This window comes from Epinephelus moara, chromosome 18, assembly GCF_006386435.1.
Source record: "Epinephelus moara isolate mb chromosome 18, YSFRI_EMoa_1.0, whole genome shotgun sequence".
In the NCBI taxonomy this organism is placed as follows: domain Eukaryota; kingdom Metazoa; phylum Chordata; class Actinopteri; order Perciformes; family Serranidae; genus Epinephelus; species Epinephelus moara.
Window position 1 is genome coordinate 3,438,297 of NC_065523.1, and position 15,576 is coordinate 3,453,872.

Below are 15,576 nucleotides of genomic sequence, written 5' to 3' on the forward strand. Positions count from 1 at the left end.
CGCGCGGCGCATTTCAGGGCGAGGAGAGGGGCTCATTTGATTGGTGTGATGTGTGTAAAACCCACTCCACGCCTTCTCTCCTCCCTCTTTCCGACTTGCGCCGGTAGGAGGGACGGAGGTGGGATAGAGGAGTAGCTGCGCCAGGGCGCACGGTGTGCCAAACCTACAAAATCCGCCTGGCCACACCCAGTTGGCGAAGCGCAGGTGCGCTGCGCCTCCGCCACGCCAGGTCTGAGAAACTAGAGCCCCATATGTTAAACGCTACTGGAGATATGAAGGATTTTGCACAAATCAAACAAGTCACACATATATGTTACTGAGTAAACATATTTTAAGAATGAAATACATGGCAGATGAAGGTTAAGTCCTTCTTCATTTCCCACTTTGCACATCCTGTATTCTTTTCCTTACATCCTCGCCTCACGCCTTAGTACCGCTCATGGGAAGCAAGGAAGAAGCGCAAGGACTCGCAGCATTTAACAAAAGGAGACATTGTTGCCTCTGAGCCTTCATTTTAAAGAGACCTCAATTAAATATGACATGAAGCACAGCTGCACCATCTGTTCATTTTTTTAAAAAAAGCCTAAGCTGCTGTATTTTAGGATCTCTGTCGCGTTGAATGTTTACAATAACTGCAAGCAGACTCTTTGTGCTTTGAATAGCTGCTCTTCACTAACCAGCACACTGAACCCACTACAGTTTGCCTACAGTCCCAACCGATCTTCAGAAGACACCATAGCATGCATCCTCTACACCACCCTATCTCACCTGGAAAAAAGGGAACTATATGATATTGCTGTTCATTGACTACAGTTCAGTGTTTAACCTCCAGGCTGGTCACAAAGCTCAAGGAGCTAAAATTGATAATACATTCTTATCCCAAGTCATCACATATCACCACTTTGTCACTGGACTTTGACATCTACATATTACGCGCTAGGTATCCTACTGCGTCTGCTGATGACGTTCCAGGATACCACAATGACCAGGACATCAACAAAGCACATGGTTAGTTTAAGAAAAAAAAAATATCATGGTTTAGCTCTACATTCATATAGAAGCAAACAGCATCCACCCAGCCATCCACCACCCCTCCCGCCTGCCATATAAGATCTTTTCAGCTCCTTATATTTCATCATTACTGGCAGTGTTTCAAACTGATGCCATCATGTGGCATATCATACCGCTATGACAGGTTCGTACAGCCGACTGGCGGCATATCACAACATCGCATCGCATCAGTTTTTGGCGTCTGTGTCTGATGCCGACTCACTAACTAAGCGAATGTGCATGGGCTGGGATTAAATATTTACTAATACTGACAGGATTACATTTCACCGAAATTGTACCCATACAATTTCATTTGGCAAATGAATAAACTGATGCACTGACTGTCACTGTGATGCCCTCTGTCCATACAGCAGCACCTATAAGCAGCCTTTGAAATCCTGAGTGGTCTGTTAGTTATAGTTTCCTAATGCATTTAATTTACTGTTTTTGCATGTAAGAAAGTGCTCACTATTTTTGTTTCATCTTTGCTCTCTGTCATGATGATGAAAAATCTACAGGATTAAATTAGATCATGTCTTGTAGGTCCTTGTTTTGTATGTATCCAGATGGATTCAATTAGGACACAATGAACTATACTACGATGCCAACTCTGTCTTATTAGGCTAAGGTGTATTCTGACCATGTGAACTAACTGTGTTCTTTGCCTCTGTGTGTGTGTGTGTGTGTGTGTGTGTGTGTGTGTGTGTGTGTGTGTGTGTGTGTGTGCGTGTGTGTGTGTGTGTGTGTGTGTGTCAGGTGCTGGATGGTCTGTTGGCCCAGTGTGGAACCGTAGAGAACTGTGAACAAGGTAAGACCTCTGAGCTGTACTGTCATTAACTTAAACCATATTTGATCTTTGCTCTGATTTGTGAACGCTACTGACATCTGCCTTATATAGCCAGATTTACATAGAAACTCCTAACTCAAGAGCAGGAACAGCACAAGCAAGACCTTAAAGTGTTCCTATTCATGTAGTATTGCAATTTTATGTGGTACTTTGCTGCCCTTAACTGGTAGTAGGGTGATGAAATGAGATGAGATGAGATGAGATGAGTTTACAGTGGCAATTACAGTGGCATTCCCTGACGTTAAGAGGGACTCACCCTGGCAGTAATGTCACAGTTTAAAGACCTGATGGCTACTGTTCTGAGGATATGAGTTGATAAGAGACAGAATAGAGTGGATGTGATTGTGCAGCTTTTGTAGCTTTTTAGGACATATTCACTGGGGGATGTTGAAGAAACGACTCATATGACTCGAGGTTGATCTCACAGCCTTGGTGGGTTTATTAAAGACACAAATTACAACTTCACATTCCGCAACAATGAGACAATGAGACAGCAGCGCAGAACAGTTCACCAAACATTCTTATACTCCTCCTTAGATAGACAACATACCTAACCTTCTGTGTGTGTGTGTGTGTGTGTGTGTAAATTGTTTTGGAACATTTTGCTCTTATCATTGTTATGTGCAATAAAGTGGAATAACAGAGGAACAAAGTATTTGTATGAAAATGCATTTAATAATTGGGGGCATGGCCTTACCTAGGTTCAATATGCAATTCTTGGGAGATGCGGGGGGTTCTTGGGTAGGGTGGTATGAGCGATATGTCAGGTAAATCCAGCAGGCAGTTGTGAATGCAATCAATGAGAAGCAAGATTCTACAATTGAGGCAAGGTGACATAAAGTAAAACTACCTAGTGACTTGACATAACTAGACACTTTCACTAGTGGACTGTTTTCAATTCAGCGTTAGTCATCCCCATTCAGACATCAATTGATGAGACTTATTACAGCTCCTCCTGTGCCACGGTTGTACTTGTGCAGTGAATTAACCCTTAGCTAGCTAGAATAGTCAAATATTAATTGACCCCTCTCCATGATTAGTCAACACCAGTGGTAGATGTAAGTACCTGAAAGACTTTGGTAGAAGTTAAAGTCACTCATTAAAATTTCACGTAAGTAAGTAAGTAAGTAAGTAGCCTAAGTAAGTAAGTAAGTAAGTAAAGTAAAATTTAACTGACATAGGTCACAAAGTGCTTCACAAGGGCATTATACAACAAGAAAAAAAACATAAGACAAAGTGACTTTGTGAGGCATGTAGTTAAAAGTGCACAACTAGCAAAACTATTTTCACAAAAAGAGAATTCACAATACACAACAATAATACACAAAATTGGAATAAAATACAGACCTGGTGCATACATGTTACCCACATGACTGTCTAAACAGGTGTGTCTTAAGCTGGCTTTTTAAAGAAACCACAGAGTCAGCATAAGGGAGGGCAGAGCATTCAAAAATTTAGATGCTATGGCCGGGTCTTATGGTGAGTGCAAGGGACAAGCGACAGATTTAGCATATTTGATCGAAGAGAGTGGGCTGAAGAATACGGAAGAAGTAGTTTGGCCACATAAGAGGGAGCCTTACCATGTACTGCTCTGTAAGTAAGAATGAGGATTTTGGGCTGGATCCTATATGAGACAGGGAGCCAGTGAAAAGATTTTAGTATAGGGGTAATATGAGAGTATCTATCTGACCTCGTAAGTAGCCTTGCAGCAGCATTCTGGATTGCTCGCAGATGATCAGGAGCAGACATAGTCAGTGAGGAGAAAACTTCATTACAATAGTCAGTGCGAGATGAGATAAAGGCATGAATATTCATTTCCAGTTCAGCAGGTGAAACAACAGGTCTCAGTTCATTATTATTTCTCAGATATACATACATATATATATATATATATATATATATATATATATATATATATGTATATAAATGTTTGTTTGTATTTTACAATACAATAATGTTATTATTATAAATATTACCTTTAAAGTGCACAGGTTTGACTGAGCAGCAGAGGAAAGAGGCCTTTGCATGAGGGAGACCAGAACCTGAGTCTTATCTGCATTGAGCTGAAAAAAAAATTAAGCTGTCCCTAATAGTATTAACGCAGTCAAGGATCCTAGATAACCTGAAAGGCTCAGTAGGTTTGAACGAGAAATGGAGCTGGATATCATCATCTGCATATAAATGATATGCAATGTAATATCTGTTTATCATTTGTCCCATGTAGTGGAGGAAAAGTGACTCCAGTGCAGTACAGATACTCCCAAAAAATACTCAAATACTTTAACAAAGTATTATTACTTCACATGACTGGTCAATATCATACACTTTGTCTGTATAGTTGTATTGAATTAATATCAATTTCTGGTGTAAATTTCATGTGAATAGCTGCATTGGAAATATGTTTAATGAAAGAAATGTTGACGTGTTAAATACTTATTTCCCCCACTGTACGTTAACCTCAGTTTTTCTCTATGAGCCAAAATGTACTTGAAAGGAAACCAAAAAAAAAAAAGATTAGGACAGCTACTAAGAATTATTTTTATTTTCACTTTATCTGCTGATTATTTTCTCAATTAATCAATTTGGTCTATCATATGCCAGAATATAGTGGAATATATACCTTTCATATTCTAAAGCCCAAGGCGACATAAACAAATAATATTCCGTTTACTATCAATACTGACAAAAAACAGCAGCTGATGATCATAATATAGAAGCTGAAATGAGGCAAAGTTAACTGTTTACTGATCAAGAAAAAATAGTTCTGTTAAGTTACGAATCAGTTAAAAGTTTCAGATGTTTAGAAGGGCAGTAAAAGAAAAAGGCTTTTGGTTGAGCAAGAAAAAGTAGACAAAGTGCCATTAATCAAGCAACACATTCTGTATTTAAGAGTCCCTTTTTTCCTCTGTCTTTCAGTGAACACGGACAGTGAGACAGCAGTGGTTAATGTCACATATGCATCCCGGGAACATGCCAGGCAGTAAGTGTCTCCCTTTTTAATCTCCTGTTGTCGCCTCTTTCTTCGTACCATTTTTTTCAGTCTTTTTTTTTTTTTTTTTTTTGCATACACTTTGTGCCATTTAAAAATTGTGTCCTTCCATAATATTTGACAGAATACTATAGTGTCATTTATGTATTAAGACTGTTAAATAATAACTTCCTGTAGTGGGTTATTATGCCTCCACTCCGCCGATGGCCATAGCCAATGGCATAATGTTTTCAGGTTGTCTCTCTGTCAAGGTCAAGGTCAATGTGACCTGGTCTGTCCCATTCTTGCGAATACAATATCTCCAGAATACCTTGAGGGAATTTTCTCAAATTTGGCACAAATGTCCACTTTGACTCAATAATGAACTGATAACGTTTTGGTGGTCAAAGGTCAAAGTCACTGTGACCTCACAACACGTGTTTTTGGCCATAATTCAGGAATTCTTAAACTAATTATGACAAAATTCCACACAAATGTCTAATAGAATAAAATGATGAAGTGATGATCTCAAATCATCAAATTGAATCATAAGCCCCACCCCCAGCCATGTTTTTTATCTGGTCTTGCTCATCTATAATGGAATCATGTCTTTCAGTCAAACAAGGCTGTATTCCAAATTCAGTGTTGATAGAGTAAAAAAGTCTTCTTTTTTATTTTATTCACATTATGCAAATTAGCGAGAAAAAAAATCTTTTTTGTAGAGTATATTGAGCTGCATATATGTGCCAGATTTCAAATAGTGTCATATTTTTTAGGAAGCATTTGCACATCCTGGCCTGGTAACATCAGTTACTGGACCAGGTTTCATTTTTTCTAGCTCATTCCAGCTCAAATCAATTTGAGCCATGGCATAAGACAACAAATAATAATAAATATAGCCACTTGCAGTGATTCTTGAGTTCAAGCCAGCATAAACCATTTGGGGTTGAAAGCTATGAAGGATCATGACCTTTGACAGTTCACAGAATCTGTATAAACATAACTAACAGGTTTTATGAACATCAGACAGATGCTCATTTATTTATGTCCAAAACTGTGCTGGGTCACACTCTGTTTGGCAACTCTGTTTACCTGATCAGTTGCAGAAACATTCTGGGGGCATGCTTCAGTAGCTTAATTTAAAAAAAAAAAAAAAAAATCGAAGTTTGGTGATACTGGACAAACTGTCATTGATTCATGGTTTGTATTATGCCACACCCATTTTTGCATTTGTTGTGTTCCCTATTAGGCATTTTGAATTAAACTTTCAGGGTATGTTCCAGATACTTATCTGGAGACATTCTACAAGTTTCATGATGATTGGCACAAGTGTTGTGGAGTAAGGTCTATTTATGTGCTGAGCTATGTCCCCCTTAAAGTAAATAGGTCATCTTCAAAAATGAATGCAATATTAACAAGCTTTAAATAACTCTTTCCATTCGACCAAGTGGAAACTGAACCTAAGGTTTTAGGAGGAGATGTCAAAAATGCGTTTTTCAAATAAAATCAAAATTGGAAAAATTATTTCTTATTTATAGTCTTTGTGTTGTACCACGCCCCCACCCCCTTCTTTCTTTCTTTCTTTCTTTCTTTCTTTCTTTTTTTTGCATTTGTGGTGCCCCCTATTGGTTGATTTGATTAAAACCTTAAGGGTATGTTGCTGGTAGGGCTGGGTTAAAATAATTGATTCATCCGATTCAAATCAATCTTAATTTGAGAGACCCAATATCGGACCGCAGTATCTCATCCACCGCCACTAATATTATGTTATAAACAAACACAGAGCACTTTCCAGCTAATAGCAAATTGTTACTAACGAGCTGAAACACCAGCAACTGTTAAAGGTTAAGCTTAGTTTGTCACAAATCTTAAAACTTATAAATGGTAATGTGACCCGCAGGCAGTGACTCTCCCTTGCAGCAGAGGGAGGAGCAGAGAGGACAGGAGGACTGATACTGACTGATGTCTGTATTCTTCATTCTTACTAAACTTCACTCAGTACTTTGATGTCAGGAATATGATTTATTTTATTAACATTTTAGATTTGTTTCCAGTGAGATACTGAGTTTATATTGTGTATTGTGACTTTGCTGTTTTGATAGTACTGTTGCTGCTCTAGAAAAATTTAGAAATTTAGTCATAAAATATTCAGTTTTATTCCTGTTTTGAATTTATTCTTTGTAAAAAATAATTCCTTGTAAGATTTACAGTACTACCTTTCTGAGAATCTCGTTAACATACTAGCAAAAATTTGAATTGTAACTGAAATATCCCCAGTCAAATGATATCAGAACGAATCAAATCGGAAATCGAATCGGAACCGTGTGAATCGAAATCGAATCGATTCAGGAAATCAGTGGCAATGCCCAGCCCTAGTTGCTAGTAGGCTACTTATGTTGACATCTCAACAAGTCCTCTAATGAGTGATGCAACAGATATGGAGTCAGGGTTATTTATATGCTGAGACACACTCCTTCTAAAGTTCATTGCTCATTGTCTTCGAAACAAATTAATATATCAACAAGCTTTTTCTAACTTTTGTTGAGCTTCATCTAATAATGATCCACAGAAAATTTTGTACAAATCTGACATAGGGTATTTTAAAAAGTTTAACGTGGTGGAAAATCCACTCAGGTGGACCTTATTGGTGCGTGAGGCTTTTTTTTTATAGAGCTGCACCTGTCTGTCATATTTCAAGTCAATCTGATTTTACAATGTAAGGGCTGCAGCCTTTCCAAATTAAATTTTTGGTCATTAAATATAGCGCCCCTCTCCGTCTGATTGACATCACATTTGTTAAGCAGCATTTGCACACAACTTCCAATCACTGATGAAAATTCCATGTGTCTATGATGTACCATCATAGACCACAGGACCACATGGACCACACCATCAACCACATGAATTTGCAAAAACATTTCTGAAGAAAAACATTTTTCAAACAGTTTCAGCCCTGTGGGCTTGAACCCCTGAATAAAGCTACAAGTGACAACTCTAGGGTACAAGCCAGTACTGACTGATAAAAAGCTGTGAAGAAGACCTTTTAAAGTTTCCTTTATTCTTTATTTGGATCCTCATTAGCTGCCACTAAGTTAGTTGCTACTCTTTCTGGGGTTCCCACGCAACAAAACCAACATAGAACAAAACATATTTAAGCAATATCACACTCGAGCTCGTGATGTTATACTCGTATATCGTCATGGCTGTGATTTGGTCATAGGCAGAAGGCCGCAGGCAATCACGAAACAATCACAGCTGTGACGATATACAAGTATAACATCATGAGCTCGAGTGTGATATTGCTTTTATACAACAGTTCAACAGTTAAATAAGCAAGGCTGATTAAGAAATGTTGAAAAATGAGGACAAAGTAGATAATTTAAGCATTTTATTTGTCTTCCGCCAACAAAAATAGTTCCCTCAGGACTCCGCTGTCACCGTTGCTATGTAACGCAGACATGGTGCGCCAGGCACTTACTCTTTATACACATTTATCTGCACATTTCCATTAATTGTGCAGCCGGTGAAATAAGTCTCTGGTGACTGCATGGTGGACTGTCGCTTCACAGGCACAGCCGACTCTGCCTTCTGATCTGACAGTATGTTGCTCCATCGTTTTCTGCTCTCCATGGATGGCTTCCAGTAGCTTTTTAACAAGCTCTCAGACCTGCAAGACAAAAGGTATATTTTAGGGCCCGACTCCTAATTAGAAGACTAACTTTACACATAGGCTACGTTAAAACAACATCATACCTGTGCCCACTCACTGTCATGATCTCCCTAGCTTCAAGACCCGCATCTGACAGCTTCTGTATGGCAGTCGCCCTGAGGCTGTGATTGGTGTAGATAGCTGTTGTCCCCGCCTCTTTACACATCTTCGGCAGCATCTGTGTGAGTGAGTTTATTCCCAGCGGAGGGCATTTGCATCTGGTGGAAGTTTGTTTAAATACTTTTCCAGGGATGCAACGCAACTGCTGACCTAACTGACACTAACCGTCAGTTTTGATTTGATTGTTGATTGCAATCAGCTGTGAGGCGGTGTGATACATACACAGTGAAATAACCGTGATGTTGTACTCCAATATTGTCACGGTTTTACTGTCTCTCAACCAATCAGATTGCAGGGCCGAGGGGTGCCTGCTACTGCCACTGAGTAGGGAGGTACTACAAATAGCAGGTACTACATACTACGAGTACATGTTCTGTATACTACAGGTCCTGCATACCACAGGTGCTGCATAGTACAGGCTCATGCCCACTACAGTTACTGCATACATGTACTACATACTACAGAAATTACATACTACTTGTAGTGCAGGTACTGCACACTACGTGTGTACAGCTCCTCTCATGTCTGTATTTAACATCCATAGGCAGCAGTAGTAGTAGTAGTAGTAGTAGTAGTAGTAGTATTACTACAAGGCCGTAGTAGTGGATAATAGATGCTGATGCTGATCGGGCAGTTTTTTACAAATTTTGTAAAAACTGTGAGGTGAACCTCTGAGAAAAGTCATAGCACACTATACCCGGAATTTACACACGTTTTGATGTATTTCTTGTGTATGTGCTGGCAACGCTGTGGATGCAGAGATGATAGCTTTTTAACTTTTGCTAACTTTTGCTAACTTTTGCTAACTTTTGCTTCTTATCTGTTTAATGGGGGTTAAGAGACAAACACATACGTCTGTGAGTTTGTGTGTCAGTGGTTCTTGCTATGGTGATCAATGAGGGACCTGCAGCAGAGTAGCAGAGAGGGGCAGAGAGCAGGTCAGAGAGCAGGCAGGTTTAAGATGGATTTAATTCCTCTCAAACTCCTCCTTCCTGTTCCCAAACTGTGCATCCACTCGTCAATATGAGGATACCAGCAGAGAGATGAGCTTCTCCCGAATGCAGACATATCTTTTTTATGTTTGTGGTGTCAAAAATGTGATCATGGTCACAGGTGAGAAATTTGGTGTCCCCCAGCTGTTTTCTAGAAATTTCTCCTCTCAGTTTACATACTACATGTACTACGTACTACATGTACTACAGTCAATGGGCAGTATGTGTGTATAATATTTTATGTATTTACAATACATTACAATATTAATATTCATAATCCCAAAGGTATTAACAGTAGTATAATTAGTAAAGACTGTAGTTGTATATGATAGATTGAAAACACTGATATATAATGTTTACATGCTGTTTAAAATGGAAATTCTGCTGCTGTCATGTCTGCAGTTAAGATTTACACACACACACACACACACACACACACACCCCAACACGTCTCTGTGTTGATGTGTCAGAAGCCATTGCCATGGTGTGTCAGAGTGGTGGTCATGATAATGAATGGGGGCCACCTGAGAGAGCAGAGACAAGACAGGCAGGAAGCAGCTCTCAGCAGAGGGTTATTGTAATGGACATGAGACCTCTCAAACCCCTCCCTGTTATTCCCAAACCGTGAGTCCAATCATCAATATGAGGATACCAGCAGAGAGATGAGCTTCTCCTGAAAGCAGACATATCTTTGTGATGTTTGTGGTGTCAAAAATGTGATCTTGGTCGCAAGGTAGAAATCTGGTGCCCCCCAGCTTTTTCTAGAAATTTCCCCTCTCAGTTTATAGGAATGAATGAGAAAAAAAAATAAGCGCTTCCTTCGCTTCGGAGCCTACTGAGCCAAATGTGTAAGTGTGAGTGATTCCATGGGGACATTTCTGTGACCAGCACAAATTTTCCTACGAGGTATAATTGTGTATGTAGAAAGAAAATTGTGGCACGGAGAGCAATTTGTTCAGAATTTGTTAAGAAGATCTCCCAGCTCCTCCACACTCTAATGATGATGCCATGACTCTAGGTCTCTCCCATAGACACCCATTGTAAAATCTCTGGAAAAAAAAACAGAAAATGTAAACTGTGATTTCTTAAAAACCATACTAGATATCAAAATGCTGATTTGCTCCAATAAAGTTGAGAGTCTCATGAGGAGTTTAAAGTTTGAATCATTTTTCTACATAAAGGTATGGCAATTTGGTGTGGCCTCAAAGAGGAGTGATTTTACGTTGATTTCTAGACGATCTCCAAACACTGTGAATGGGAAATTTTATGCAGTTTTTTTTACGAATTTTGTAAAAACTGCTGGACGAATCTCTGAGAAAAGTCATAGCACACCATTCCCGAATTTTACAAACGTTTTGATGTATTTTTTGTGTATATGCTGGCAACGCTGCAAGACGAGTTTCTCTGCAAAAGTTTGATATGGAAGGGGTAAAAGGAGAAGTCTGAGGAATAGTAATAGGTTGTGCCTGTGTTCTACAGCAGGCACCCCTAATAAACTGGCACAAAGTCAACATGGTTCTGCCACCTCAGGGCCTGAACCCTAATAATCATAACAAAAATAAACTGTAATAAACTCAAAAGGGTTTTGTCCCTTCGGGGCTTAAACCCTAAGAAACTGCCATAAGCTCAGTATGATCCTGCTCCTTGGCTTGAACCCTATTTATGATAATAAAGCTGCACAAACTCAGTAGGGTTCTACCCTTCTGGGACTTGAGTCCTAATAATAATAATAACAAACTGACACAAACTCATAAGGGATCTGCCCTTTTGGGGCTGAAATCCAATAACAGTGCAGCACAAAACTATTCCAATGGTTTAAATGAAATATATATCAAGTGCTGTACATGACCCTGTGTTCATGTGCTGTGTCCCTCTCAGAGCCATCCAGAAGCTGAATGGATACCAGTTTGAGAACAATGCCCTGCGTGTCTCCTACATCCCTGATGAGACCTGCGAGCTAGAGGGAGGTCAGCGGGGTCCTGATAATGGCCGGCGTGGTTTTGGGCCCAGGAGTGGGCCTCGAAGTGGGTCCCCAAGCTCTGGAATACCCTCCAAACCTGTGCACCCTGACATCCCTCTGAGACTGCTGGTACCCACACAGTATGTTGGAGCCATCATCGGCAAGGAAGGAGCCACTATTCGCAACATCACCAAGCAGACGCAGAGCAAGTAAGTGCTCACTTTATCTCTGTGTACATGTGTTCAACTCAGTCTTGTAGTAGAATCTGTCGAGTGTTATAGATAAATAATGCGTCTTTTGACTCAGCTGCTTGGAATCCTGTTGAAAACCCTCTGTTTGCTGTGGTCACTGATCTTTATGTCTCTTGTGTTCTATGACCTATTTGATCTGTCTATGTCCTTTGGGGGAAATACACAGTAACAACATGAACATATCTGTCAAATATTACCGCCTGGCTATAATTTTGAATAAATAAATAATAAATTGATGAGATATAAGAGCTTTACCTGTTTATAATTGAGTTGACATAGTGGCATGCATTCAGTAGAAAAAAAATGTTTAATCCACTCTCACTGTGGAGCCTCATGAACTTTACAAAGATGTATTTATTACTGCAGATATAAGTTCTGACAGAAACATTAATGTTGCAAAACTGCATGTTCACTGTTACAAAAAAAGCATGACATTGTAAGGAGAGCATGTTGTCTGCTGCACCCTGCAGTTTGATGAATACAGGGCCCTGGGTCTCACCGAACACCTTCTTTCCTACATGGACTTTAAGGTCACACCATCTGCAACCAAAAAATTATATTACTTTCTGCCCTTGTCTCAGTTTACTCTGTTCTGTGGAAGAAAGAAATAACAGCAGAAATACATGCAAACAAAAAGAAGAGCTTATAACTTTAACAGTAGACTACTGAAGCACACAGCTTTTCACAAAAACAACCCTGGCATCCATGATTGTTCATTGCTCAGCCCATAACAGTTACCCATTTTTCAAAATGCTAATTAAATTTAATTTGGCCATTTTACCTTCATCAAGTAAATTATTTATCAGCAGCTCCCTGAAGGCTCAATAATGTAAGCAAAAATGATTGCATCTTGCATTGATCCACTGCGCTACACAGAAGAAGCATGTGCAAAATGAATCTATAGCAATATCAAAAAGCCTTGCTCTGCAACAATATATATAGAAGAGGGTTACTGCTTCAATATTATTCCCAAATATGTACCACATGGCCAGTTCCTTTACAAACAATGTTCAACGTAGTAAATAAAAACACAATAATAGGAATGTGGTGCATTGATGTGAAAATGTCCTCATACATCCATTTCTCAAATTAAAGCAACATTGTTTGATTATTAGTCATTTGATTTGCAGATGAGCGTGTATATTACAGTGAAGTGTTAGACTCTGTTGACCTGATAACTCCTGTCCCCGCTTCGCCTGTCTCCTGCTGGGGATTCTGGCTGTCCCGCTTTGGACCTTATGGGGGGGCCTCTCACTCACCTCTCCAATACTGCAGTCTGGCCACACCCCCTCTTTGCCATATTTTTATTATTATTTATTGTTATTATTATTATTATTATTATTATTTTACTGTATTCTATTTTGTTGTCTTCTATCTCACGTTATATTATATCAGAATGTGATATGTTGTTGTGTTATTATGCTATATTATATCATATTATCATATTACTCTACACAGTATTATAGCATATCGTATTAAGTTATGTTGTGTTGTGTATAATGGTATACCATAGTGGACTTAACGATAGCGTTATTATATCATTTTATATTACATTATAATATTAATATCATACCCTCTGTCTCTCATCCAAACACTCACACAGACAGACAGACAGACAGACAGACAGACAGACACACACACACACACACACTTAATTGTTTACACACTTTATTTGTCCCGTATCACTCTGTTTGTTGTCATGTAATTTCACAAAAAAAAAAAAAAACTCCTGTTCTGAACTAATGAAGTACTCAACATGGAGACTTATGTAATAAAGTGAATCTAATCTCTCTCTGACTCTACAGGATTGACGTACACCGCAAGGAGAATGCAGGTGCTGCTGAGAAGCCAATCAGCATCCACTCAACCCCTGAAGGCTGCTCAGCCGCCTGTCGCATGATCCTAGACATAATGCACCAGGAGGCGAAAGACACCAAGACGTATGTGTTGATCAACAATCTAACATGTCTATCAACATCATCCTGGGCAGTTTCCCTGAGGAAGGCTCTATCTAGTGTGATGGCAAAGGCAAGATATTTAGTTTGTAGATTAAAATGATGAATGACCAGTGGTTTGTGTTGCAGTGCTGATGAAGTTCCTCTAAAGATTCTGGCTCACAACAACTTTGTCGGACGCCTGATCGGGAAGGAAGGACGCAACCTGAAAAAAGTCGAACAGGACACAGACACCAAGATCACCATCTCCCCGTAAGACTTCTCTCTCTCTCTCTCTCTCTCTCTCTCTCTCTCTCTCTCTCTCTCTCTCTCTCACACACACACACACACACACACACACACACACACACACACACACACACACACACACACACACGCTGACTTTTAATGTTTCAGAGACATAATTCAACCTCATTTTGGTGGATAAGAAGGTCATTTTAAATATATACAGGTAATATATGAATATATATACATATGCTGTGCATACATCTATATGGAAAAATATGTAGAGGGTATGATACAATACAAACATAACACACTTTTAAGATACTTTAAGACACTTGACAGCAGCCGATCACTTACAGATCAACTGATTATCTCCCCTTGTAATCTGTGCAGTCTTCAGGACTTGACACTGTACAATCCTGAGAGAACTATCACAGTCAAAGGCTCAATCGAAGCCTGCTGTCGGGCAGAGGTGGAGGTCACCAAGAAGCTCAGAGAGGCCTACGAGAACGATATTGCTGCTATGAATGTGAGTCTGCACGCATTCACATGTGTGCGCACGCACACCCACATACACACACACACACACACACACACACACACACACCTCCTCATGAGTGGATTCTAACCTGCAGTCTTTGCTTCAGCAACAGACCCATCTGATCCCTGGGCTCAACCTGGGGGCTCTGGGCCTCTTCCCCTCCTCCTCCAACATGCCCCCACCCCCACCTGGAAACGCGTCCGCTGGTGCCCCCTATGGTTGCTTCGGGGTGAGAATGCCTGCTTCTTTGATGCATTTCTTTTGTCCTTTGAAACTCCATGACTTTATGCTTGCTGATCTTTTGTGTGTGTCTGCTTCATTTGAAGATGTGGTGGGCTAAGAAAATCCTAAAGTGGGCAAAAGAAATCTTTTCAGTTCTTGATTAGGGACCAATAATTTTGCATTTTCTTCAAGATCCAGACATGTTCAAGATATGTTTTTATGCCTCCACGGCAGTGATAGCTGTGGCTGGAGGCTTTATGTTTTCGGATTGTCCATCCATACATACAGTCAGGTCCATAAATATTTGGACAATGATACAGTTGTCGTCATTTTGGCTCTGTANGGACCAATAATTTTGCATTTTCTTCAAGATCCAGACATGTTCAAGATATGTTTTTATGCCTCCACGGCAGTGATAGCTGTGGCTGGAGGCTTTATGTTTTCGGATTGTCCATCCATACATACAGTCAGGTCCATAAATATTTGGACAATGATACAGTTGTCGTCATTTTGGCTCTGTACACCACACAAATGGGTTTTAAATGAAACAATGAATACCTGCTTAAAGTGCAGACTCTCAGCTTTCATTTAAGGCTTTTTTCAAAAATGTAGTATGAACCGTGTAGGAATTACAACCATTTCTTCACACAGTCCCCCAACTTTAAGGGCTCATAAGTATTTGGACAAACTAACATAATCATCAATTAAACAGTCAGTTTTAATACTTGGTTGCAAA

General features: G+C 39.6%; 1 protein-coding gene and 1 long non-coding RNA gene across 3 annotated transcripts in view; one reads left to right on the forward strand and one right to left on the reverse strand.

Moving 5' to 3' along the window:
- The window catches only part of igf2bp1 (insulin-like growth factor 2 mRNA binding protein 1), a 98,406-nt gene that overhangs the window by 64,712 nt on the left and 18,118 nt on the right, over positions 1–15,576 (forward strand). The window contains exons 4-10 of one of the 2 annotated variants that reach the window (XM_050070250.1): positions 1,807–1,858; positions 4,814–4,877; positions 11,565–11,855; positions 13,703–13,837; positions 13,982–14,104; positions 14,471–14,606; positions 14,731–14,847. In XM_050070250.1, coding sequence (XP_049926207.1) covers positions 1,807–1,858; positions 4,814–4,877; positions 11,565–11,855; positions 13,703–13,837; positions 13,982–14,104; positions 14,471–14,606; positions 14,731–14,847 — 918 coding nt within the window. Of the gene's footprint in view, positions 1–1,806; positions 1,859–4,813; positions 4,878–11,564; positions 11,856–13,702; positions 13,838–13,981; positions 14,105–14,470; positions 14,607–14,724; positions 14,848–15,576 lie in introns of both variants that reach the window. The other variant, XM_050070249.1, reaches the window with a different exon arrangement.
- LOC126406134 (uncharacterized) lies at positions 8,241–8,732 on the reverse strand. The gene is made up of 2 exons (XR_007571648.1): positions 8,619–8,732; positions 8,241–8,532 (listed from the first exon to the last, which is right to left on the reverse strand). It is a non-coding gene; the product is annotated as an uncharacterized LOC126406134 (long non-coding RNA).